Source organism: Stegodyphus dumicola, chromosome 4 (genome assembly GCF_044657685.1).
Source record: "Stegodyphus dumicola isolate Sdum_Otavi_A_Nest chromosome 4, ASM4465768v1".
In the NCBI taxonomy this organism is placed as follows: Eukaryota; Metazoa; Arthropoda; class Arachnida; order Araneae; family Eresidae; genus Stegodyphus; species Stegodyphus dumicola.
In genome coordinates, this window is record NC_140771.1 from 248,573,645 (window position 1) to 248,599,630 (window position 25,986).

General features: G+C 33.4%; 1 protein-coding gene across 3 annotated transcripts in view; it reads left to right on the plus strand.

Annotated features, from left to right (window-relative positions):
- The window catches only part of Ack-like (activated Cdc42 kinase-like), a 140,247-nt gene extending 123,623 nt beyond the window's left edge, over positions 1 to 16,624 (plus strand). For all 3 annotated transcript variants that reach the window (XM_085816203.1, XM_035362166.2, XM_085816204.1), the window contains exons 15-17: positions 2,392 to 2,544; positions 12,378 to 12,447; positions 15,114 to 16,624. In XM_085816203.1, coding sequence (XP_085672329.1) covers positions 2,392 to 2,544; positions 12,378 to 12,447; positions 15,114 to 15,332 — 442 coding nt within the window. In that variant the 3' untranslated portion in view covers positions 15,333 to 16,624. The remainder of the gene's footprint in view (positions 1 to 2,391; positions 2,545 to 12,377; positions 12,448 to 15,113) is intronic.
- Positions 16,625 to 25,986: the final 9,362 nt, after the last annotated feature.

Here is a 25,986-nt window from a genome sequence, read left to right on the forward strand (position 1 = left end):
CAGGGTTTAAGGGTTTACTGTCTGTTTGATGCAGTATGATGACATGTAACTTTTAATTATGTGCTTTAATGTATATCTGGTTGTAGGTTTGTACAGACATTAAGTTATTTTGAAGCAGGAGACACAAAAAATGAACAATGCCCTTATTGGGACTCAAATCTTGGACGTTTCGAATACACGCTGAGTGTGCTAACCCATTATGCCACGAAGGCATGACAGCAGGAGGGAGAAATACCTTATATACTCCCCCTTTTAAAAGGCGACTGGGGATTAGGAGATCCAGTCACCAAATCCTGGTGGGGGAAGAATCATCATCCACCACCTTTTAGTTTGGGTGCCACTGTATAGTCATTCTGTTATTTTGATGCTGGAGATGAGACTAATGAGCAATGCTGTTATGGGACTTCTTGAATACACGTGCTAACCTGTTACACCACGAAGACTTGCCGGAAGGAGGGAGAAATACCTTATAGATTCATAATAATTTGGCAATAATCTGCAAGTTTGTTACTGAACATGTTTTTCTATTTAGCTTCATTAATGGATAAGATGCGATTACCTTTGTATTTTTTTACTCATTTTCTTCCAGCTGCCTTTTTTGATTATGCATACCTATTTTATTAGATGGAGGTATAATGTGGGCAGTATTGTAGAAAAGCAGGGTGAGAAGAGCAAAATTTATATAAACTTTGTAACACCCTTTGCCTTATCTTATGATAACTACAGGGTTTCCATTTATTTGAAAAATCTTGAAAAGGTCATAAAAATTTAAATTGCTTTCTATAAAATCAAGAAAGTTTTAAAAAGTGCAACTTAATCTTATCAAATAATAAAAAGCATGTTTTTAATTAGTATCGAGTAAACAAAGATTACACCTCCTAGAAAGCAAGTTACTGTAAACTTTGTTTTTCTTGCAGGAAGTATTTTACTCACTTCATATCTGTTGCAGTTTTACCTCTTAGTTCATAAAGTGTTCTCCACCTATTAGTGGACTGTTCTTCAGTTGTTGTTTTTTTTCCCCCTTCTTCTCTTTAGAAGTGTAACTGCCATTCTAAAATAAGTACTGTAGTTAAAAAATCATTACATTATGTAGTTATACATCATCGTAAGAAGCAATTGTAAGTACTAAATTAATTTTCAGTCCATTGTGATTCTAAACCCTTCAGTTTTATTTTGCAACTCCAAAATATTTATTACAAAAGATGTACATATTACTTATATAAGTTTATTTTTAAGTATTTTTTTATTCATGCATTGTTACCTGTATTTTCTATTTTTGTAGAAAGTAAAACATTTATTAGAATTTGATGTTTTTTGGTTTCGAAAGAGGTGACAACTGTGGGCTTTATTTTCTTAAATATTGAACCTAAATATTAATAATAATGCCAGTTATAAAAGGTCTCAAAATAAAATAGAGAATTTTATGAAAGTAATGTGAACATTTTGAGTAAGAATGTTCCATAAGTGTACTAAAATATAAATTTTTATATGATTGCCATGGAATAATTATAATAATTAATAAAATACTCGTTCTATTATAATAAATTAAATAGAAAATGTTTTCATGTAAAATTTGCGATGACATTCAGAAGCTGGTTTAGACCACTGGTTTAACTGATTTAGACCACTTCCATTATGGACATACTGGTTTAGACCACTTCCATTCTGGACATACTGGTTTAGACCACTTCCATTGGGTAATACCAAGTGAAATTCATACTATATTAGGAAATTTAGAGACTAACTGCAAAACAAAATTCACTTGTTACAGTAATTAATGGATCCATATGGGACAAAAAGTATTTCTTATTAAATTTGTATCTGGTTTGATAAAACTATTTATGTACATAACTGTGAATTTTGCATGTAATGAATGATAGCATAAAGAATATTTTACTGATTGTTTAATAAGTGTCATATACAAAAGTTCCCCATGTCCTGTGTTAAAAATATTTTCCTAAAATTTTCGATTTGGAGAAGCTTATTGGACCTGGAAATTTATATCTAAAATCAGTGTCTGAGAAAATAAAAATAAAGGCTATTTTGAAAAGCTTAGGAGGGGGCAGAGCTTAGTAAAGGCAGTTTTAAACATTCATTAATTATAATGGGGAGTTCTGATTTTTTTAAAGAAATTGTTTATTGATAAATAAGTCTTGTAAAAAAATTAGTAAAAAAAAATTTTTTAAATGTTCTAGTTTCTTTACTTAATATCGGTTTTCAAAATGTATTGATAATTGAGAGTGTTTATTTTTTGAAAATATTAAATGTAAAGTATATTTTATATATTAAGTGATTAATAAATTAAGAAGTAAAATATAAAACTGAAATTATAATTAAGTAACTAATATTATTAATAAATTAAATATATAACTTGGAATTTCTTTTGACTAGTTTGGATGATTCTTTTGAGAAGGAAATTCAAGCAGAAATAGACAGTCTGGATAATATACCAGAAGAGGAGTCTCAGATCATGTACAAAGGTGGTGATCATGTTAGCTGTGAAGATCTTTTAGAATTTGCTTTAGATAAACCAAATGCTCGCAGGTATTTTATCTTTTGATATTATTTTAAATACACTTTTGTCCATAAATTAAGGATAATGCAAAATCAGGCAAAGGAAGAGTTAAAAGCAAAACAGCAAAACAAATTTGACTTATTTGTAAAGCTTATTTATTAAACAAAAGGTAAAAGAGCAAAAAAAGATGCTATATGTTTGATATTATTTAAAAAAATAGCGATTTTTTTTTTCTCCCTGGAGAAATTACAAAAAACACCTATTTGCGAAAAACCAATATTACGTGGTTGGTATGATTGTTAATACATTGTATGTCTCCCAGACGATGCAATACAGTCCGTACAATGCCTAGGCATGCTGAGTATCAAATTATCCATCTGATCTTGGGGGATATTATACCACTCAAAAAGCAATGCTCTCCGAAGTTCCGGTAGACATGTAAGAAGAGGTTGATGGGCTGCAACTCGTCGGCCAAACATGTCCCACACGTGCTCTACTGGATTTAAGTCCGGTGAGAATGCTGACCAGTTCATATGGGTGATACCCTCCGATTGAAGGCATTCGCTTACGGTGTTTGCACGGTGAGGACGGGCGTTGTCATGCATAAACACAAATTGTGCGCCCATGGTGCCCCGAAACAAACGTACATGTTGTTTCAGAATGACGTCCTGATAGATTTGGCTTGTCGTGCTTCCAGTTTGAACATGCAGGTCAGTTCTGGAACCCAGAATAATTCCACACCAAACGAGCACTCCTGCACCACCGTAACGGTGTCGTTCAATGATGTTTTCTTGGTGGTAACAGGTACCTGGAGCTTTCCATATGAAAGTCTGGTGAGAATCAGACTGCAAGGTAAACCTGGACTCATTGGAAAACATCACATAAGCCCACTGTTGCGGTGTCCACAATGCATGCTCTCTATTCCAGGCTAACCGCAGGCGACAGTGAGTTGCAGTAAGTGGAACGCATCTGACAGGTCTACGAGCATATAGACCAATCTGCCCTAAGCGTCTGTACACGGTCTGCCTTGAAATTGTCGTACCAGTGGCTGAAGAGACAGGTCTGAGGCTGTGCTCCGCCTGTTTCTGTTGGCAGTAACTGCCAAATACCGGTCCTCATTCGGCGTTGTAACTCTGGGGCGACCTGTGCTGTCACGTCTACTCAAAATTACCATCATCTTGGAATCATTGCAAAAGCCTGGAGATGACACTCTGGGCAATTCCAAGTTTGTCTGATACTTCCAGTTGGGTACGCCCACGTTCCAGACTGCCGATAATTCTACCCCGTAAAAAATCATCCAAATGCGTCCTTTGTGTCATAACTATTCGGTTATTGCACTGAAATGCTTATAAAGCACCTGCGAACAATTTTACTTCTTTGCCTGTGTTAGCGGATGGAAAGTAGACTCAAACGTTCGTTACTGCGTTTATTAGACTGTGTGAAGAACAAGTTCGTACAATAGATATACAAGTAGTTCGGCGCTCGCAGGCGTCGCGGCGCGCAATGAACTGGAAGTTGATTTGTCAACACTATCTTTATCTTCAGAGCAGATGTTTTTATTTTATTCGGCTTATAATTCCTTACTAAATGTAGTATTTAATTTCGATGTACTCCGTCTTTGATATGATTTAAATCAAATTCCTCGTCATTATAAATACCACGAATACAAATCAAATAGTTTTCTGGTTGCAATTTTCTAATTTCGGCTATGCGTAAGGTATGCTTTACGCATCCGCGCGTTGAAAGAAATGTTTAATAAGGTAAACAAATAAATATTAGGCTTCTTTTTTGGTAAATTTTGATACCCTTTAGATCATAATTGCTCATTATTTTATAAATTACGGTTTCATATTTTTAATTTTATAATTTCTGCATGCCATCTTACCAGATTTAAACTGATGATCTGTAATCCGGAAAAATCGATAATCCGGAATCGCCGAAGTCCCGACGAGTCCGGATTAAAGACTTTTGACTGTACAATAGTGGAATCAGTATGAAAATAAACTTGCGATATAGGAGTATTTAAAGCCCTACAGGTGAAATCCATTAATTTAGTCAACAGTAATGCTCCACAAAGTTCCAATCGGGGAAGTGATATGGTTTTTAGTGGTGCAACTCTTGTTTTGGCTATCACTAACTGAACATTAATTTGTCCAGCATCTAACACAGAACGATAATAAATTGCAGCGGCGTAGGCCTTCTCTGAGGCGTCACAAAACCCGTGCAGTTGAAACTGGTTATCTGATTCAACCAACAAGAATCGTGAAATTTTGATACTTTTAATAAATAGCAAATCTTCTGTAAGTTGTTTCCACTCACATTCAATATCTGGAGGAACCTTTTCATCCCACTGAAACTGATGTTTCCACAATCTTTGCATAATCAATTTATACTGAACCGTGATCGGTGCCAACCATCCAAGAGGGTCAAAGGTCTTTGCGATTATTGAAAGTAATGTTCGTTTGGTTAAGACTTCAGGATATGATGAATTGACTTTGAATAAAAACATATCTGAAGCTGGATGCCACAGGATACCTAACGTTTTTACAGTATCATCATTGTCTATGTTCAAAGAAACATTTGATAAGCACAAATCTGGATTAATGGAATTCAAGACTTCTTTGCTGTTAGAAGCCCATTTTCTTAGAATAAATCCTGCACATGACAACATCTGATTCAATTGCATTTGTAATTCTATAGCTTCAGTAACTGAATTGGCTCCGGACATCAAATCATCAATGTAGAAGTCCCTAAGACATGTCTTGGAAGCCAAAGGAAAATTAGTTGTTTCATCTATGGCTAACTGCTGTAAACATCTTACCGCAAGGTACGAAGCTGATGCAGTACCGTAAGCAATCCTAGTTAATCGAAAATCCTGAATTGGTTTATAAAGTGAATCGCGCCAGACTATTCTCTGAAAGTCTGCATCTTTTAGTATAATTTGTCTGTACATTTTCTCTATATCTGCAGGTATAGCTATTCTGTGAATTCTGAAACGAATAATTAATGTTGTCAGATCAGTCTGCAACTGTGGACCAACCATCAATTTCTCATTAAGAGAAATCCCGCTAGAAGATTTTGCAGAACCATCAAATACAACTCGAAATTTATCACCATTTTTATCTGGAACTGAATGGTGCAACAATGTACAGCAATGAATGGTGATGTACAGCAACATCCCTTGATGACCCAAGTTCATTTCCCGATCTACGAAATGGAAACTTAACAACAAATCTACCTGTTGAATCACGAGAAAAATTCCGCTTGAAATGATTTTCACATTCAATTTCCTCTTCTGTGTAATGCTTTATCTCCGAAATTTCTTCCAATTTCCAAAATTTTTCAAGCTGGAGCTGAACATTGGTACAACTAGCATGATTAGATACAATTGTCTGTGATACACTTTTAGTCTTTCCGATAATGACCCAGCCGAATATTGATTCCAAGGCTGTTAACGAATGACCCGGAACAGTTAAACGTCCATGAAGCATTATCTCGCCAAATACATCTGCGCCCAAAAGAATATCTATTGGGCCAGGCTGGAAACAATTTGTATCTGCCAACCACAAATGTTTGAAAGATGTCAAAACAGATCTATCAACTTGATATTGAGGAAGGTCACACGTGATCTTGGGTATAATTAATGCATTAACTGAAATGCTTGCGTTTTTATAAAATGGGGGTGTTACTTGTAATTGAACTGAACCTGAAACCTTTCCAATTTTTTGCGAGCTCAGGCCATTTACACCTATGTTTGCACTAGTGCGCTTTAACTGTAGTAAATTTACACAGTGCTCTCGAATAAATGAGCCCTGGCTACCTGAATCAATTAGCATCCTGCATTTTTGTAAATCGCCATTAATATCTTTAACATAAACATTCGCAGTAGGCAATAAAACTGCTTGCGCAACAGGCACCGTGGCGTTATTGCTACTAATAGCAGACGTTCCGTGTTCCATGGGTATATGACATTTTTCATCATTTGAATTTTTCGAACATAACACTGTATTATGTGGCTTTGAACAATATTTACACATTCCTGCACGACATTTAAAAATGGGATGCGTTTTACTATCTTTCAAACAATTAGCACATAATTCATTCCTTTTAATAATATCCCATTTTTCTTTGATAGGGAGTTCTAAAAAACTATCACATTTAAATAACTGAGAATGAGAATTACTCTTACAATGAACGCACACATTAGCCACAAGTTGGGACGAAAAAGCGTATCTGCTACCTGAACCGCGAGTTTTAATTTCAGAAGGCAAAATTGACTTCTCCCTCTGGCACCTCGCCAAAGAGGCAATAGCATTCGCTCTGTTTAAAACAAAACGCTTGAATTCAGCGAAAGCAGAAATTTTCTTGTTCGAATGCTCTATCGTCCACTCTTTTAGTGTTTCATGATCAAGTTTCCCTTTTAACAGAAAAATAATCATAGTATCCCAATGCTCTACCGGCTGTTTAAGGATTTTTAATGTATCAATACACTGTTGTGTTGTATCAATTAATCTCCGCAAACCTGAAGCTGATTCATGTTTTAGAACAGGTTGTGAAGTTAATTTATTTAATGCTGCGTTTATTATTTCTATTTCGTTTTCATAACGTTCAGTAAGCGCTTCCCATGCCTTATCATAATTCGCGTTTGAAATTTGAACTGACTGTAGTAAAACAGCAGCTTCACCTTTCACAGAAAGCTTAAGATATTGCAATTTTTGACTGTCACTTAATGTACTATTATTTCCAACACTGGCAAGAAATAAATCCCTGAATGATATCCAATCAACGTAATTAGAAGTAAACACTGGCAATTCCACGCGAGGAAGTTTCAAGCCGTTTGCATTAGCATTTATTATATCTTTGCCTGAATTTCTAAGTTTTCTTGATTCTTCCTTTAAAGTAATTTTTAATACATCTAATTTGGAAAATAATTCATTCATTTCTATTTCATATTTACTAAACTCTGCGTCAGAACAAGTACCAAGAATGTTATCGTTTAAACAGTTCACTTCAACACTTAATGCACTAACATCATTTTCGTACACTTCAATGGCAGAAAAGGAATTTTCTAGATTTTGTAAACTATTTATTTGTGAAATTAAACGAGTCAACTTACCCTTAATGATACGCTTTTGCTTTAAAATTGACTCCATATTCCTGCCGCTGTTTTCACAATCCAGACAAAATATAAATCCGTTTTCCTGCACGAAATGTCCTTCTATACCAGAACGTTAAAAATTGTCTTGACACATCATCCAAAGAAATGCGCTGGCTCACGACGGACCATGTTAGTGGATGGAAAGTAGACTCAAACGTTCGTTACTGCGTTTATTAGACTGTGTGAAGAACAAGTTCGTACAATAGATATACAAGTAGTTCGGCGCTCGCAGGCGCCCTCTTGCAGGGAACAAAATCAAAATTTACATAAGGCGCGAACAGCCTGTATTCCTTATATATCACTCTCTTACACTCTCGTCATTGTGACGTACCATCGGTGTCATCTGATTACTTCCTGAAATTTGCATATGATTCTTGAAGATGTGTGTAGTGATTTTACAGGTGATATATTTATTTTAAAGTTCAATTTCCACGTGAGTCCGAATTATCCTTAATTTATGGACATGAGTGTAGTTTATGTAATAGCTATATTTATTCTTAATCAATATGTGTGTGTGCAGTTCTCAATTACAAGATTTATAGGCAGAACTTATTATTATGTGACATTTTTTACTCGAGCATGTTGTTAATTATAAAAAGAATGTAAATTGATGTAAGGAATAACCAAGCAAAGTGTGGGGCATGTTTTGTATAAGAACTGAAAAGAATAAATATTGATTTGAAAGCTTTTAGCATGTGAATTTTACATCTGATGTATACCATAATGCTGTTATCTATTTAAGTTATAATTTTAAACAATGTCTAGTACTACAAACTAATTGTCATAATGAATCAATGTGCTTTCAAGGATAGTTCATTGCACTAAGCAGTAAACTATGACCTAATAAATGAAATAAAAATGCTTTAGTACCCAGAGTCAGGCCTAGATATTTTTCACCTAATGCTAAGAAGTAAATGTGTGCCCCTATATGGAGTCAACAGCCTTGTATATTCAGGAAAATAATCAAGTAATGATTTAGAGTTTTTAAATGAAAAGCATTAAAAATGTGCCTTTCTGATAACTAGCAAATAACACTGAAATGGTATAAATAGTCATGGAATCAATGTAAAATTATTGTACTGATTTTGATTTTTAACTTTTCTTGCCTTTAATGAAACAAAATCTTCAATTTTTTCCCCAAAATTATTTGATTAAGTAATTTATGTTTTATACACAGGTTTTTGTTGATAAAGTGAAGATGCATAATTTTTATACTCTTAAAGTTTGTTGAAGCTTTTCTCACTACTAGCCGCAGTACTTGAAAATGCTACCTTAAATTCAGTGCAAATTCTGATAGACTAAACTGTGTTCGTGAGTTACTTCTGAGAGATTTAAACTTGAAATAACTGGTTACGAAAATTAAACATTCTGATGAAATTTTCGAAGCATTTATATCTTTTGGATATTTGGGGTGGTGTTGCTTTTTAATTGACTTTGAAATTACCTATATCTAATTTTATCACTTTTTCATTGGTTAAAAAAGGAAAATCGAAAGGTATCTTGCTTAATTTTTCACATTTCCATTTTGTGTTTGAGACTAAAACATCTGTGGCTTCTTTTATTTCTACAATGAAGAAATATTTTCTGAAAATTCTTTTATTAATTCTTGATTTATTGATTTACCGTATTTGACGGCATATAAGACGCGCCTTTATTTAGAAGGCCACACACACAAAGAAAAAAAGTTTGAATAGTGCGTGCGAAAGCGCGGTACCACAATAACTTAAAATTTGGTTTTTTTTAGTTCTCACGTTTCGTAAAAGCCAAATAAACAATCATTGAATGCAATTACCAAACATATTTTTATTAAGGAAAATTAACAAATGTCAAGCTCTTTTTTTTTTTTTTTTTTTTTTTTTTTCCCGGTAGGTGGTGGACCGAAATGCCTTGCTGCTGCTCTGTTTCCATTCACTTTGGTGTAGTTTAACACTCCTAGTTTATACTGAATTGTATAGCTTAATCTTTTGCTTCCTGTAGTCATATTTTCCAGGATATTTTTTTTTAAACAAACAGTTTTAAGCACCGATTCGAACACATTTATACAGAGTAGCACCGATACCGACACATGTGTCGGATGAGTCAAAGAAAGTCTGTGTAAAGAAGGAAAGGCTCCATAGACGTAATGTGACCGTCGAACCTGTTCAAACTTCAACATCAGCTTCGAGCTTTGGCGCTTTTTGGCGACAGATATTTCACGCATGCGCAAAATAATTATGGCAGATAAAATAGCATTCAGTATTGAAAGTTAATCTGTGTCCTTCAGGTATAAGACACAAGTAACTTTTTTGAGACCAAATTTAGGGGAAAAAAAGTGCGTCTTATATGCCGTCAAATATGGTGTTAACTTTCCTTTTTCATTTATGTTCAAGTTCTGTTGATAAATTTAACTGTAAAGCTAAATTTCCTCATTCCTCAAGAATATTTTTTCTCGTCTGCTGTAAATAAGCAGATTATTCTGCTAATATCATTGCCTCTTTGTTTAATTCAAAGTTTGAAACAATATAGCAGTTTAATTTGAATCTACCAGATGATCATTATCATTCTAATGAATTAATTTAACAGGGAGACTCACCTCCCCCGAATGTTCTAATTACAAATCCTGTATGAAAAAGATAATGACTATGGAAGATATGAATGAATATATAACTATTTCTTGTGATTTTGGACATACTAGAAAGGAAAAAAAAGTACTGATTGAAAAACAATTTGATCGAATCTGAATGTCTAAAATGTGGAAACAGCATGTGTTTGTGTAAGAGAAAAGGACAAACTTACTGATTTGAATGGCATTGCCAAAAGTAAGAAAGTGCAAATTTGAATGATGTTTGTGGGAGCATGAGGAGAGGGTCATGGCTTAACAACAATGATTTGAGTATTCGTGATATTCCCAGAGATTGTGAGATATTGATTTGGATTACGTATGAATGAATATATTCATATCAGCTATTATCAAGCTATATGTATAGATAGAGAAAGATGCATCAGAAAAATTGAGATTAGTTTAAAAAGTTTTTTCCCTTTAGCATGCCACCACTTAGTGCCCTTTTTTTGTGTGATTCTTGTTTGTTTATTTATTAAAAACTATTTTGATAAATATACTTATTATGTTACTTTCAAAAGAGACCATATTTACTTCCTTCAAATTTTTTAGAAAATCATCTTGTTTGTTCTGTATCAAGTTGTGATTTTTCAATCACTCAGGGCAGTCTGGATAAATACAGGTGGCATGGGCAATCAAATAAACACACGGACTGAATGAAAATAAAATCTGCTTCGGAGGAAGTACACCATTTCTGGCACAAAAATTGGCTGCTGCAAAATTTGCAATTAAGTTGACATTATCAGATCAGGGAGATTGACATGGGAAAATATATCTTAATTTATTATTTTTTTTATCATTTTTCCACATGAAATGTAAATAATGTACCTTTTATGTGATATAATATCTAGTTTATGTTGTTGAATCCCTTCCTGCCAGTAAGAGCAGGCGCACCAGTGGCCGAGCAGTAAGATCGATGATCTGGGTTCAGTTCTGCTTTAGCATTTTTGTGGTTTTTTCCATGTGTAACGTGTATACAAGCCCCCCCCCAAGAAGGTATCCCATCTGTAGGCAGATAGCTGTTGCATGCTTTGCCATAATCAAATAAACCAAAACAGTGTTGTTAGATCGTGCGATTTTTCGCAAATTTGCTACTTTTGACAAACTTGTGCTACTAAAATTTTGCTTTTTGCGAAAGTTTTGCAACATACATCATTTTCTTATGCTACTTTTTGTGACTTCAAAGATTTTTTTAATATAATGTAAAATGCTTTGATGTTAAAATAATGTATCAATTAAAAATAATTTATATATATAAAAACAGTTTATTTAGGCTTAAATAGAAGTTGGCATGGCAATCTGTATACATGTGGCCTTTATTTTTCAAGGCTGCAGAGCCTGATGCTGGTGTAACGAGAAGCGGGTAGGAGAAAAGGAAAACATGGAAAAGAAAGAAAAAAAAACTGCTTCAGGACCTTTCACCTCACCCCTCGTTCCCCGTGCATTTTGTTTTTCAGTCAGTCCGCCCCCCGTTCTATGGTGATAACATATCGAATAAAAAAACTTACAGCTTGTGCGCCATTTATTAAGTACCCAGACAGAGAAAGAAATGAAATTCAATCTTCTGATTTATAACATTGCTAAAAACTATGCAATGAAAATGTATTAAAAATTAAAGCAAAGTCATTTTTCTAAATAACGACACAAATAAATGTAACATTGAAAGAACAAGGCTTTCATAAGTAATCAGAATCTAAAATAAATCAACCTCGCAGGACGGAAATAGAATCGAATACAGTAACTTACAACACCAATAGACAGTAAATTTGTAATGACGTCAGATGTAATGTGAGCATGCGAAACTATGACGTCACAAAAATCACATGATCTCTGATGTCATTTGCGATTTTTGCGACTTCAGTTAAAATATTTCTGGCGACACTGTACCAAACTAAAGCCAATCCTCCAGTGTGGAAGGCTTGAAAGTCACATCAAGTACTACTGATGTGGCTATGTAGGAAGTGTCACTGTTAGCTTTCCTCAAATGTTAGCATAAAGTATATTTGTCTTGTTCCGAATGTTTCCTTGTCTATTAACAGGTTAGACCATTTTTCCACTATTTAAAGCATATATTTAATTTTCAAAAATATTTTTGTTATTCCTAGGACTCAAGGTCGTTCTCAGGGTATTGACTCAGATGAAGTGAGAATAATGCAGAAAGTTTTAGCGAAAGAAGTATGTTTTAATACTTTTTTTAACTTCTTTATATTTACTAACTCTAGTATTATTGCAATTTTGCTAGAATTCTCCAACTTTAAGTGACTAATACTTGCATGCTGAAATTATTTTGTTACATTTAAATTTTTTCTACATGTGTTAGCCCTTGTGACAGCATGTCAAATACATGGCCCACAGGCTGTATGTAGTAGTTCTTGACTCTCTTTTCTGTTGCCCTAAATTCACCTAAGAAAATAACCAAAAAAATGTAATTATAGTATACAGTCAAAAGTCGTTAATTCGGACACCCATAATCCGGACCTCAAAGCTAAAATTTTTGTGCGCATGCGCCGCGTTGAAGCACGCGCAGAATACGTTTTCGCGTGCGCGTTTAATGTATAATGGACGGTATAAGCTAAAATTATCTAATTATCTATTTCAGTTAATGTTGATGATTGCGTTGTTCCTTAATCTTCGAATTGGATCTGGCTTATTATTTTTTGCAGACTGTAAGAGCAATTTTATAAAAGTAAGCTTGAACTTTCGATTATGTCAAATAGAATTTCCGATGCTGGAGCTCCCAAAGGATCTACCAAACAAAAGTATGTTTCGATGTTCATCAAACAAAACGTGGAATTGCTACAAAAAATGGATAAAGACATATCCTTTGTTTATATAACCCTTCCGAAATCTGTTTATCAATTTCACGCTGCTCTGCGCGGGGGGGGGGGACATCATAGCGCGCAATGATCTGGAAGTTGATCTGTCAACACTATCATTATCTTCAGAGCAAATGTTTTTATTTTATTCGGCTTATAATTCCTTACTAAATGTAGTATTTTATCTCGATGTACTCCGTCTTTGATATTATTTAAATCAAATTCCTCGTCATTATAAATATCACGAATACAAATCAAATAGTTTTCTGGTTGCAATTTTCTAATTTCGGCTATGTGTAATGTATGCTTTACTCATGCGCGCGTTGAAAGAAATGTTTAATAAAGTAAACAAATAAATATTAAGCTTCTTTTTTGTTAATTTTGATACCCTTTAGATCATAATTACTCATTATTTTATAAATTACGGTTTCATATTTTTAATTTTATAATTTCTGCATGCCATCTTACCAGATTTAAACTGATGATCTATAATCCGGAATCGCCGAAGTCCCGACGAGTCCGGATTAAAGACTTTTGACTGTATTTAAAAAAAATTAAAATTGTACTCCATATCTATACACATATATAGCTCAGATGTCAAAACAAAACTCTGAGATGGTCTCGTTACAAAAATATTTTTTTAACGAGTGTTGAAAAGGTGCCAGCTCATTTACTAGTGAAATTAACAGAAATTCAGTGCAACTCATGTGTAGAGCAAAAATTCAATGAAGTTGATATCCTTAAATTTAATAAATACCTACCTGTGTGTATTCAATTTCCATGTTCAGTGATATGTATCAGTGGGAACAGCTTTTCTCAACATGAAAGGAAACAAATTCTCAACAAGATCCATTCAATGATTTCAAAAAATCATTAGAGTGAGCACCAAGTCTCCATGCAATGACAAGTTTCTTCATTTAAGTAACTTAATTTCTTAAATCATATTTTTGTAATAATTTAATCGATTTCAAACTACCCAGCATGTGCTAAGCAGCAAAGTAAAAAATAAAATAATAAGTACAGTAAACTTTCTAATAACTCAATTAATACCTGCTATAATCTCTAAATAGAATGTACTTTACTGAATGTAGAATAAAAGAAATTAGAATTATTCATTTATGTATAATAACAACTTTATGAAAAATACATATTTGTGACTGATTTATTTCAAATATTTCTTTTCATTCAAAACTTGGTTCGTTAAATTTAAGTAATGTAACTACAGACTTAGGACAGTCTCGATGCAGCTCTTGAACTTTCCTTAATTCTTAACATGCAGCTCCTACTAAGGTATACATTATAACACTGCAGTCTGCAATAGATTTTTTATTTGTGTTAATTTTTATGTTCTTTGTTTGTTTGTTATTCTTATAACTTTGTTATTTTCTTAAAAATATAATCATATTTAAGTTCATGTATAATTCCTTATATATATATATATATATATTTAATTAAATATGTATTTAAATTTATATGTAAATTTAATTTTTTTAATTAAACTCAATTTATTCTTATGAAACAATATATATATATATTGTATAACTGAATGTAGATGTACAAAGCATATTTTTGACAGAGAAAGCCTATGGCTAAAATTAAAATTGGTGGAAATTTTTGTGCTATCGATTTTTATTTATATTTTTATTCGAATTTGTAAGTATTCCATAAAAAATTTAGTGTTTTAATATTTGATTTAATCAATTTATTTTCTAGACTTGTTCTAAATGTTGCAATTAGCACAAACTCCATTATAATAAAACTATGTCAAATGAAGTATATCACCTGAAATAGACTTTTCATGTTATATGCATTGTTTGTTTTGTTTCATGTTACGAAGGTTTGTGTGTGTTTATGTGTTTTGGTTTTTGAAATATACATCATTTCTATGTGATATGTAGACACACACCCAAAAACAAAATTGTTTTTCTGTTAGGTATATTTACAACTATCAATGTTTTAAAAATCTAGATCTTATTTTCTGAAAAATATTTTTTTAATCATAAAAATATATCTTTTTCATTGTAGCTCGTAACACCTGAAGAATGTCTTGTAGCTTTAAATGAGACTGATTGGGACATGCACAAAGCAATAAAATATATGCGATTACAATGTATCCTAAATTCACACATGATTCCTCTCCAAAATTTGAAACAAACTCTGGTCAAATGCAGTTGGGATGTTAGGCAAGCTGCTAATTATCTATTAGCTACTCATAACGTCAATGAAGACACAACAGAAGTGTGACAGGAACTGTGCAAAACTTAAAGACTGGCCACTTTATAATCATTTCAGTATCATGATGTATATTATGCATTTCAGTGCATGCTTGAAATTATACTTCTAAATAAGAATTAGTGTTCATTTAAAGCAGTCTGTCTAAATTTATATTGACCACATATTTTTGCTTTTTCCAGTATAATTTAGTTTAATGTACTGTTTGATAAGAAACTGTGTATATTTAAGACTATAACATATTGCAAATTCATACAGTATATTTTAATTTTATAATCTTGCTATGGCTTTTACCAATTGCATCTAAATCTATGAGTGTAATTTACAATTTTGATCTAATAATTATAAGTATGTTAAATGTAAATTTATTGTTTTATTTGTAAAATAATCTTTTGCAGAATAAATTACGAATTTTGTATAATTTTATTTTTAAACATATTAGCTGTTGCAGAAGCATTGGTCTCTATTTTAATAATGAATATCAGGTACTGTAATGCTTTTAAAAACCTTTAAAGTATAAATGTTTATTATGTTTTTGATAATTGTTTTAAAGTAAGTTTATTTTTGTTTTAAAATAAAAAAAATTATTATCATGTTATTCAATTACATTATATACATAAAAAATATATACATATGCAAATGGTTTAAATTTTTGTACTTTGAAGCAGAAGTGTTTTCAAAAGTTTCTATTATTCGTTATAGGTATTTATTTGCTGTAAACTAAACTTTTTTTAACTTATTTATTTAGCTAAGTTGAAAGTTCCAAACACTTTTAACAGTATGAGAACTTTTACAAAGTCCTTAGCTTTTGTAAGTTGTATATTTGTAATAAGATATATTTTTAGTGGAATTTATTGTACAGTTTCAAAATATTTGTGACAGCAGTTATTTTTACTAATGCAATTATATTTTGAGATATCTAACTCAAAGTTGATGTACAACGAAACCTCACATGTTGACTGTGACTGAAAGTGAACAGTATTTCTGAGAACATAAGAGTGTAAATAAACATTGGCCAATAGTCAACCATTAAGCCCCAACCACTATGAAAGATCAATCCATCTATATTTGTAAACTTTAAGGAGGTTTCATTGTACATTTTTTAAATGTTGGCTGTATGTGTAATATAGCCTACTGTATTAGCTATGCCTTATGTGGAACACTCTCATGCCACTAGTACAATCATATAGATCTGATTTTTTCTTCTTCTCATTATAAAGAAGCATTTTTACAACTGTGTAAAAACATTTTTTGTAGAAATCATGTATTTGTATGAAAAAAAATAAACTTTTTTACTGTTTGCATTTCTTTATCATTATTGCATGCTTAACAAATTACTGAAAAATTCCTATTTTCAATATTACAAATGTCACTTTATATGTGACTCCAGAATTAATCTATGCATTAATTCCTTTACATTTTGTGTAGTTCAGGTAATTTATCTGATAGGACTGTCCAGTGATAACGTGTTAATTTCTATTGTTAAAATTCCATTGAAATGAAATTATCATTTATTTATCTGTATTCTTATGATATAACCCATTGTATTGTTGAGTGTTTCACTCAGCTGGAAGACCCTGCAAATTCAAAGAAACAGAAAATGATCCCGGAAAATGTGTAAAAGAGTGAAAATCGAGACAGTGAAAACTTTTTCCAAAAGGTTAGAGAAGTTCCTTATGATAAAAATAACATCATATCAGTTGTTTCATATGATAAAAAATTTCACATTTTACAATTACCATTATTGTTTTTGTTTTTCTTGCATGAAGTATTTTATTCAACTCATTTCTAAATGCTATTTCATGAACCCATACTTATCATTTCCACTTGTTAGTCAACTGTCGTTCATTCTTTTTAAAAATGTAATTTTACTATCATCCCATCTTTTAGAAATGCAGTCGCCCCTCAAAATTAATATGTAATTTAGAGGTCACTGTGCTGAGTGATTTAAGTTATTTATTATAACTATTAATTAAACACTTCTCAGTCCTGTATAGTTCTTATATTAAATTTTGTTTTGAAATACTGTAGGAGTAATATTCATTCTGAATGAAGCATTGTTAATATTTCACCTTCCCAGAATGAATAGTTTGTTTATATATATATATTTTTTTTAAATACACTGACAGAATATTTTTGGGGGGGGGGATCTGTCATTCATCGACTGAACTGTATTTTATGTGTGTTTTAAAAAAAATTTTTAAAACCCAAGATAATTAATTACATTTTTGTAGGGTGGTTTTATTATTGAAATTTTGCACAGTTCTGTGTTACTTTTTCTGTTAGACAAGAAAAGAGCTGCTTTTGTTTTCTTTATTTAATTTCATCTAAAATTTTATCAAGCAAAATAACAACTAAATTTTCTTATGTACCCAGCCATTATCATCATCATCATAGGTGCTCAGACAGCCTCTTGTGGTCCAGAGACTTCCTTTGAAGATTTGTCCACAATGACGCTTTGATTTTCTTCAGTTCCTCTCATTAATATCTAGAAAAATCTGACTCCACTGAATCTGCCTATCTCAACCACCTTACCTACTTTTTGGTATATATGCCAACTACTGAAATTATTTGGGGGATCTTTCATAAATTACGTTTTTTGTCCAAGTAAATAATGCTACTTTTTGTTTTTGATAAGCAACTAATTTTTTAATGAAGTACAAATAATTTCATTGACGAGTTTAAGTAATTTAATTTATTGCATAAGTAAAAATATTACTTAAAGTTTAATTCTTTTAATTATACAAGTTTAGCGTCATGGTTTTGTTTTAGATTTCTTAATCTTATCATTCAATACAGTATTTGCATATTGAGAATTGTAGGGAAAAAATTATGCTCTTTAAATTAAAATATATATATATATATCTTCTATACACAGACATGAAGGACTGAAAATTTCTAGATATTTAAGAAAAAAAGGGGGGATCTGTCCTTTTACCATATAATATACCTTTCTATGAGTAACTATAAAATTCAGAAGTATAATTTTACATATAATTCAGTTTGTGATATTTTTTAATAAGTGGATATTTAAATATCACTTTCTTAGTAGTGTCAATAAATGTGCATATGTCCATGTCTATCTGTCGTAGATATATTTCCTGAAATATTTTTAAATGGTGCCAGCTGGTTATGAAAAGTTTTTGCTGAAGCTCATTAAGTGTCATCAGACTTTATCATTATTTCTCTTAAAACTGTTATTACAATTCCAAAAGCTATTTATTCGGAATTGCAAGATCTACAAAATAATAACACAATTAAAGACATGCAAATATAAGTAAGCACAATATATACAGTTGACCCGAGCTTCCCAACTGATGTGTTGCCTACGTACTTCTAATAAGTGACACACTGATGGTGCAGTGAACTTTTTCACCACAAAGGCCGAATAATGGAACGATGATATTGGAAAGCTAGGTTGCCTAGTGGTTCTCTGTTTACTTTAATTGCACATTTCCACCTACATATGTCACCTGCCAGAATGTCATAATGATCATTATACCGTTCTTCACATTTTGCATCTTGCAACTCGGAATATTACTAATACTCTTCTTCAGTTCCAACTCATCTGGCTTAAGAGTATCAGTTGATTTTTTTGAAAAGCTTACTGTTTTGTGCAAGAACTGCGTTCAAGCGAATGCTCGGAGTTGTTAGTAGTTTGTTCTTCTAAGTTCATCTTAGGAGTGTCTTATTGTGTTCTTTTCCAGAATATTGTTTTAACAAATGTGATAATTTGGGGAATATAAGTAGAGTTGTAACTGTTTGCTGAAAAAGATGCCTTATGTTACTTTAGATCTGTAACATTCATTTTATCTAAAGCTATTATGGCCATACAGAAAGGGGTTTGGTTTGGTTTAGTTGATTATGATGAAGAACACTAGAGCTATCTGCCTAAGTGGAGGAATGCCTGTGTGGAGGACTTTCTAAAAGAAACTGTATACATGTTACACCTAGGTAAAACCTTGGAAATGCCCATGCAGCCAACCCGTTTGCCTAAAATCAAACCCAAGTCGGAACTACCAGCGTCAAACTGTTGCCACCAAATATTATCCTCTTGTATTATATTTAAAGAAATTAAATAATGAAGAATCTGCATGAATGTATGTATGTTTCTCACACTGTGATAAAACAATGGTACCTAGAGCCATCAAAATTTGAATAAGTTAATCTTCCATAGAATATGGTCATGTGGAAGCCCTAATTTGAATTTGAAATTTGTTTTATTATCGATTTCATATTTTGTAACACTTCAATGAATTTTTGATTAACAAAATAAACGGTTTCAAAGGGAGCAATGGCAACACTGTAGGGGGGAAAAAAAAAACATTTTTTTGTTCAGCGTGCGAAATTTTGTATCTTAAATTTTAAAGATGTGCTCATTTTAAAATTATTTTACGATATTGCCGTAGAACTGAATTTTACAGTTGGAGTACGTAGAACAGGATATTTTAATAAATAAAGGTAACACACAAAATATTTAAAAAAAACGCCCCTTTAGAAGTAATTTAAAATCTGAAACTTTTCAGTTTATTTTATTTATTTTTTTTTTAAATTTTTATTTTTATTTTTATTTTTATTATTATTATCATTTTATTTATAGAAATGACGTTGAAACTTTGCGAAAACGATCACCTGTAGTTCCAAGCAATTTTCCTCTCCCATTGAAGTGATTGCCATAGAAGGAGTGACTACCACTGATACGTATCAATGTATTTAATATGTTCTCTTTCCAAGGAATATTGATCAGTTTCAAATATTGTGGAAGTGGCTGCTGTGAAAAATTTTTTGCGAGCAACTCTCGGTGAGCCATTAAGCAACAAAAAAGCTTCCTCATTTTTTAACGAAGTTTGATGACGACACTACAATCAAAAATCATTAATGACTGTTACAAATTATACTTCTGCAAGTGTCTTTAATATTTTAAACAGCTTTCTCTCTTCGGTATTCGGAACCTCTGCTTCGATGTGAATGTGAGTGTGCGCCGTTATGTGGCTTTATTCTGTTTATTTTTGTAGTAATAGTTAATATTATTTAGCATTTGTTAAACTGGAGAGAGCTTTCAGTTTAATTACAGTTTTAGAAAAGTTACATAATGGAAATAAATTACAATTTCAAAAGTATCATATTTTGCAAGAAAATGAATATTTCTTTTTTCAAATTTAGACCTTCTTTCAATTTAGCTGCTTTAACAAAACTCCAAAATAGTATTAATATTAATATTATTAGTAGTATTAAATTAATATTTTTAGTCTGGAATAAAAAATTTAAAAAATATGCTATTAATTAGTAATAACTCATACCAGTGTTCATATTACAACAACATAGTCTTTGCCTAAGTGGTACATATAAAAACAATATTTGTTTCTTAATAATATTTTACAAGTTTATTAACAATTTATAACCTTAAATGATGCTTTGGAAGGGATATATTATTATGTTCCTTTGCTGTAAATTTCTTTTACGAATGAACACGGTCACTTCCATCAAAAATAAAACGAAACTTAGCGAAAGAATTCGGTAACAAATGGACCCACCAATGGCCAAGCAGTACAGATTTGTTTAATGAACTTCAAAGAATTGTTGATTTAAGATTATAAATATGTAAGATACAAATATATGAGGCAAACTTCTGATTTTAACTGGCAATGACCCCCCTTTTATTCTTCATTTTAATTTGGTTATTTCCCCTTTCTATCATAAAAATATGACCCGCAATGCAGATACTTTTAATCCAATCGCTGAATTACGATGTCTATTGAAACCGAAACCTTTTGACTTTTCATTCGAACGTTTTCATCTGAATACGTCACTTTTCACTTTCCCCTTCATTCTTACTACTTACCGTTGCTTCCTGTCTTCAGAAACATATTTCACAAGATTATCGGTATCGAGGTAAAAAAAAAAAAAAAAAAAAAAAAAAAAAAAAAAAAATTAAGAACAAGGCTTATTGGCTCCCATTTGTGTTGGATTAAGGGAAAATATGTGTCGACCATAAATAAAAAGGAAATAACTGATTTCGCGCACGTCTGCAAGTTTCTTCTTTTTTATTAAGTGCGTACGCATTCGTAATGGACTGAAAGCACACAAAACCGATGATAAAATGATCAAATTTATTCACACTAATGAAACTTTACCAAAGAATTTAACAATTTTTCTAAAGAACTTCACAGTTCTCAAAACTTTACTGGCTGCACGAGTACATTTCACAAACGTACTCATGCAGCCCTTCTCAGCTTGTACATCTCTTCTCATTATGTCAGAGCCCAGTCAGTAGCTACCATTTCAAACTAATAAAAACTTTAAACACAAAACACTATAAAAAGCCTCAATATGTAACCTCGCACAGTTGTGTCTCAGTACTCTAAGTTCTAACCTCGGCTAAATTCTGATGGATGCTGTTATACAGCTAAAATTTAGCTCTTTCCAGCGCCTTAAAGATTCGCAGGAAGGGCATGACGAAATTGAAGAACTTGAGTGAAGTTTTCTTGAAAAAAGGTCGTAAACTATACGAAAAGAAGCAACTTTATCCTCTGTGGAATGCAACATCTGGTAAATACTGGAAAGCAGACGGTAGAGGCAGGCTCGCGCCGACAATAGGTGCAAAGTCATGCGGCGCCGGGTAAAATCATTAAAACAAGCAGTTCGTCTCACTGGCTCTGGCTGTCTGAACAAGAAAATTCTTGTCTTCTTATCCTTCGGGGGTCGACTCAGGTAAAACCTGGGAAGTACTGATTAGGATTTGTACCTAGGCAGCCTCGGCCACGGGTGTTTAAAATCAGTCTCCAAAAGACTGGAGTCATCGCTGGCGATGGCTGTTTCAGGCTCGACAGGGACCGTATGTACTGTCTTGTCCGATCCGTTGGTTGTGGTGGAGTTACATAGTCAGATATTCACGGTTGTCCGTGGCGAAACACCCCCGTCAATGGAATTGGCGAATTCAGCGAGTAAGAAATCGGACCAGAGATGTAGATTTCAGAAATACATTTTATTTTTTTCATGAAGTTCCACGGTCCTCTGGAATACTGGCCCAGCGTGCAGAGCCACGAAGGCACGATAGGGAATGTGGGAGAAATACCTTATAAACTTCTTTAAAACACTCGGAAAGTCACTGTTTGAAATACACTCATGTCCATAAATTAAGGATAATGCAAAATCAGGCAAAGTAAGAGTTAGAAGAAAACAAATTTGACTTATTTGCAAAGCTTATTTATTAAACAAAAGGTAAAGAACAAAAAAAGATGCTATATGTTTGATATTATTAAAAAAATTAGCGATCTTTTCTCCCGAGTAAATAACCAAAAAAAAAAAAAAAACTATTTACAAAAAACCAATATTACATGGTTGGTATGATTGTTAATACATTGTATGTCTCCCAGACGATGCAATACAGTCCGTACAATGCCTAGGCATGCTGAGTATGAAATTATCGATCTGATCTTGGGGGATATTACACCACTCAAAAAGCAATGCTCTCCGAAGTTCCGGTAGACAGGAGGTTGACGGGCTGCAACTCGTCGGCCAAGCATGTCCCACACGTGCTCTACCGGATTCAAGTCAGGTGAGAATGCTGGCCAGTCCATACGGGTGATATCCGATTGAAGGCATTCGCTTACGATGTTTGCCCGGTGAGGACGGGTGTTGTCATCCATAAACGCAAATTGTGCACCCATGACGCCCCGAAACAAACGTACATGTTGTTCCAGAATGACGTCCCGATAGATTTGGCTTGTCATGGTTCCAATTTGAACTTGCAGGTCAGTTCTGGAACCCAGAATAATTCCACCCCAAACGAGCACTCCTGCACCACCGTAACGGTGTCGTTCAATGATGTTTTCTTGGTGGTAACGGGTACCTGGAGCTCTCCATATAAAAGTCCGGCGAGAATCTGACTGCAAGCTAAACCTGGACTCGTCGGAAAACATCACACAAGCCCACTGTTGCGGTGTCCACTATGCATGCTCTCTACTCCAGGCTAACCGCAGGCGACAGTGAGTTGCAGTAAGTGGAACGCATCTGACAGGTCTACGAGCATATAGACCAATCTGCTCTAAGCGTCTGTACACGGTCTGCCTTGAAATTGTCGTACCAGTGGCTGAAGAGAGCTGACGAGACAGGTCTGAGGCTGTGCTCCGCCTGTTTCTGTTGGCAGTAACTGCCAAATACCGGTCCTCATTTGGCGTTGTAACTTTGGGGCGACCTGTGCTGTAACGTCTACTCACATTACCATCATCTTGGAATCGTTGCCAAAGCTTGGAGATCGGACCAGAGATGTAGATTTCAGAAATGCGTTTTATTTGTTTCAAAAAAAGAAGCAACACTCTAGGCAATTCCAAGTTCGTCTGATACTTCCAGTTGAGTACGCCCACATTCCAGACGGCCGATAATTCTACTACGTAAAAAATCATCCAAATGCGTCCTTTGTGTCATAACTATTCGGTTATTGCACTGAAATGCTTATAAAGCGCCTGCGAACAATTTTACTTCTTTGCCTGTATTCCTTATTATATCACTCTCTTACACTATCGTCATTGTGACGTACCATCGGTATCATTAAATGCGCGTGCTCCAGTATTTTTACTTTTCCGACGTAGTTTCTCTTAAAACTCGTCACGCGCTGCATTACACGGGAAAATAAAACAATTTTATTTACAATTCTACTAAACATTGCTAACTAAATACAAAATCGAAACAATATATTCGTTATTCTCTCCAGATCTAGGTGTCATATATTATTGTGTTGTCTTATTCATCTGTATTATATCTCTTACGTATTGCTGAGGTATTTCCTTACTTCTGCAAGCCTCTTGACCTATGTGGTGGAACAAGTGAGGTTTTGCATTTATTTTTTTAAATAACAGTACCAACAATAAATGGCTGGTCTCGAATTGCACGTCGGCCCCGAATAATGGCTATAAAAAGGTAAAAGTAGTTGTGGCAGGAGGAGTGCGTCCAAGAGAAGGCAGATAAACTTCGAGCTCAGCGGCAACAGGAAAAACCTTAGCTAACTTTCTGATGCAAAATTACAATCTAAATCCTTTCAGACTTTTTTTGTTTTCCTTTCTTTTAAAGAACGTTCTTGTTTTGAGTGCTGTGTTATTTTACATAGCCAAATAAACTTGTCTGCAAATGAAATTATTTCAAAACATAGTTAAAATATTAACTGTCAAGCTTTATTTATTATAACACATTTTATTCTCCTTTCCTGCAATTTTAATTGCAGTCGCGATAACCGTCAAAGGACTAAACTGCGAGTGTGTTTCGCTAAATTTTCAATAGCTGTAGCTGCTTTTATATTACCAGTCTTGATACAGATGTCAAACATTTTTGCTACGAAAACAGCACTCAACCTAGCAGGCCTGTTCCAAGGCGAAAATATTTCAAATACGTGACATCAATTGCAACCAAAATTTCAAGTTAAAAACTATTGAATGTAATAAAAATAACTTTAAGAACACTCCTCTCCCCTTCTCCAAAAGCAGGTGTGATATTTATCATTTAAATTTTACAATATTATCTTTAAAACTACATTAGTATTTACAATTACAGAATGGCGGGCGGCACGTGGCAACATGGCTGGTCTCAAATTGCACGTCGGCCCCGAAGCACAATTATTTCTGCCCACAAATATATGTTTCGTTCTACTCCTCCTTTTTGTTCTGCTCTTCTTCCTGCTGCTCCACCCCTTGGTGCGCCTCTTGCTGCTCCTCCTCCTGCTACTACTCCTCTTGCTGCTCCTCCTCCCGCTGCTCTTTCTCTTGCTGTTCCTCCTCATGCTGCTCCTCCTCTTGCTTCTCCTCCTCCGGCTGCTCCTCCTCTTGCTACTTCTACTCATGCTGCTCCTCCTCCCGTTCCTCAATGAGGAGGAGGAGCAACAAGAGAAGGAGTACCAGGAGGAGGAGAAGGAGGAGCAGCAGTAGGAGGAGCAGCAGGAGCAAGAGGAAGAGAAGCAGCAGGACGAAACATATATTACTTTAAAACCACTGTCCAACACCAGATGGGAAAGTAGAATTCAGGCTTTGGGCTTCCGCTTAAGACGCAACGGAAGATCGAATAAAACGTTTTGAAGGGAAATTTGAGAGCGTTCATTATTCAAGAAGATCAAACAAGAGACATAGAATTAAGAACTGAAGCAAAAAAGTTGATTCAGATGGTTTGACGTTTAAATTCATTTGTTCCATTAAGATCTGGCACGATATTTTAAATTTAGTAAATGTGGTAAATGAAAAAATGCAAAACTCTAAATATGATTTACAAATCATGACTGACAATTTACAAAATCTTATATCAGAACTCAATAATCGTAGACCTGATAAAGCGTATGAAAACGCAATTGCCAATGCAAGTATCGTTCCTGATGGTTTGGGGATGGATACTGACTTACGAAACAGGTTTAAACAAAAACAGGTTTTTTTTTCCGAAACAGGTTTTAAGTCGAAACTGGTGTAAAAAGAAACTACTTCAAGATGATTAAACCAATCAAAAATCCGAGACAAAAATTTAAGATTGAAGTTTTTAATATAATATTAGACACTACTATTTCTTCAATTAATTGAAATATTCAGTCAATTAAAAGAACATTACAATTACTTCAAGGTAGTACACTATATAACTAATTTAAAAAACTGGAGTGACAATGAAATTTTAAAGCATTGTGAAGGATTAGAAC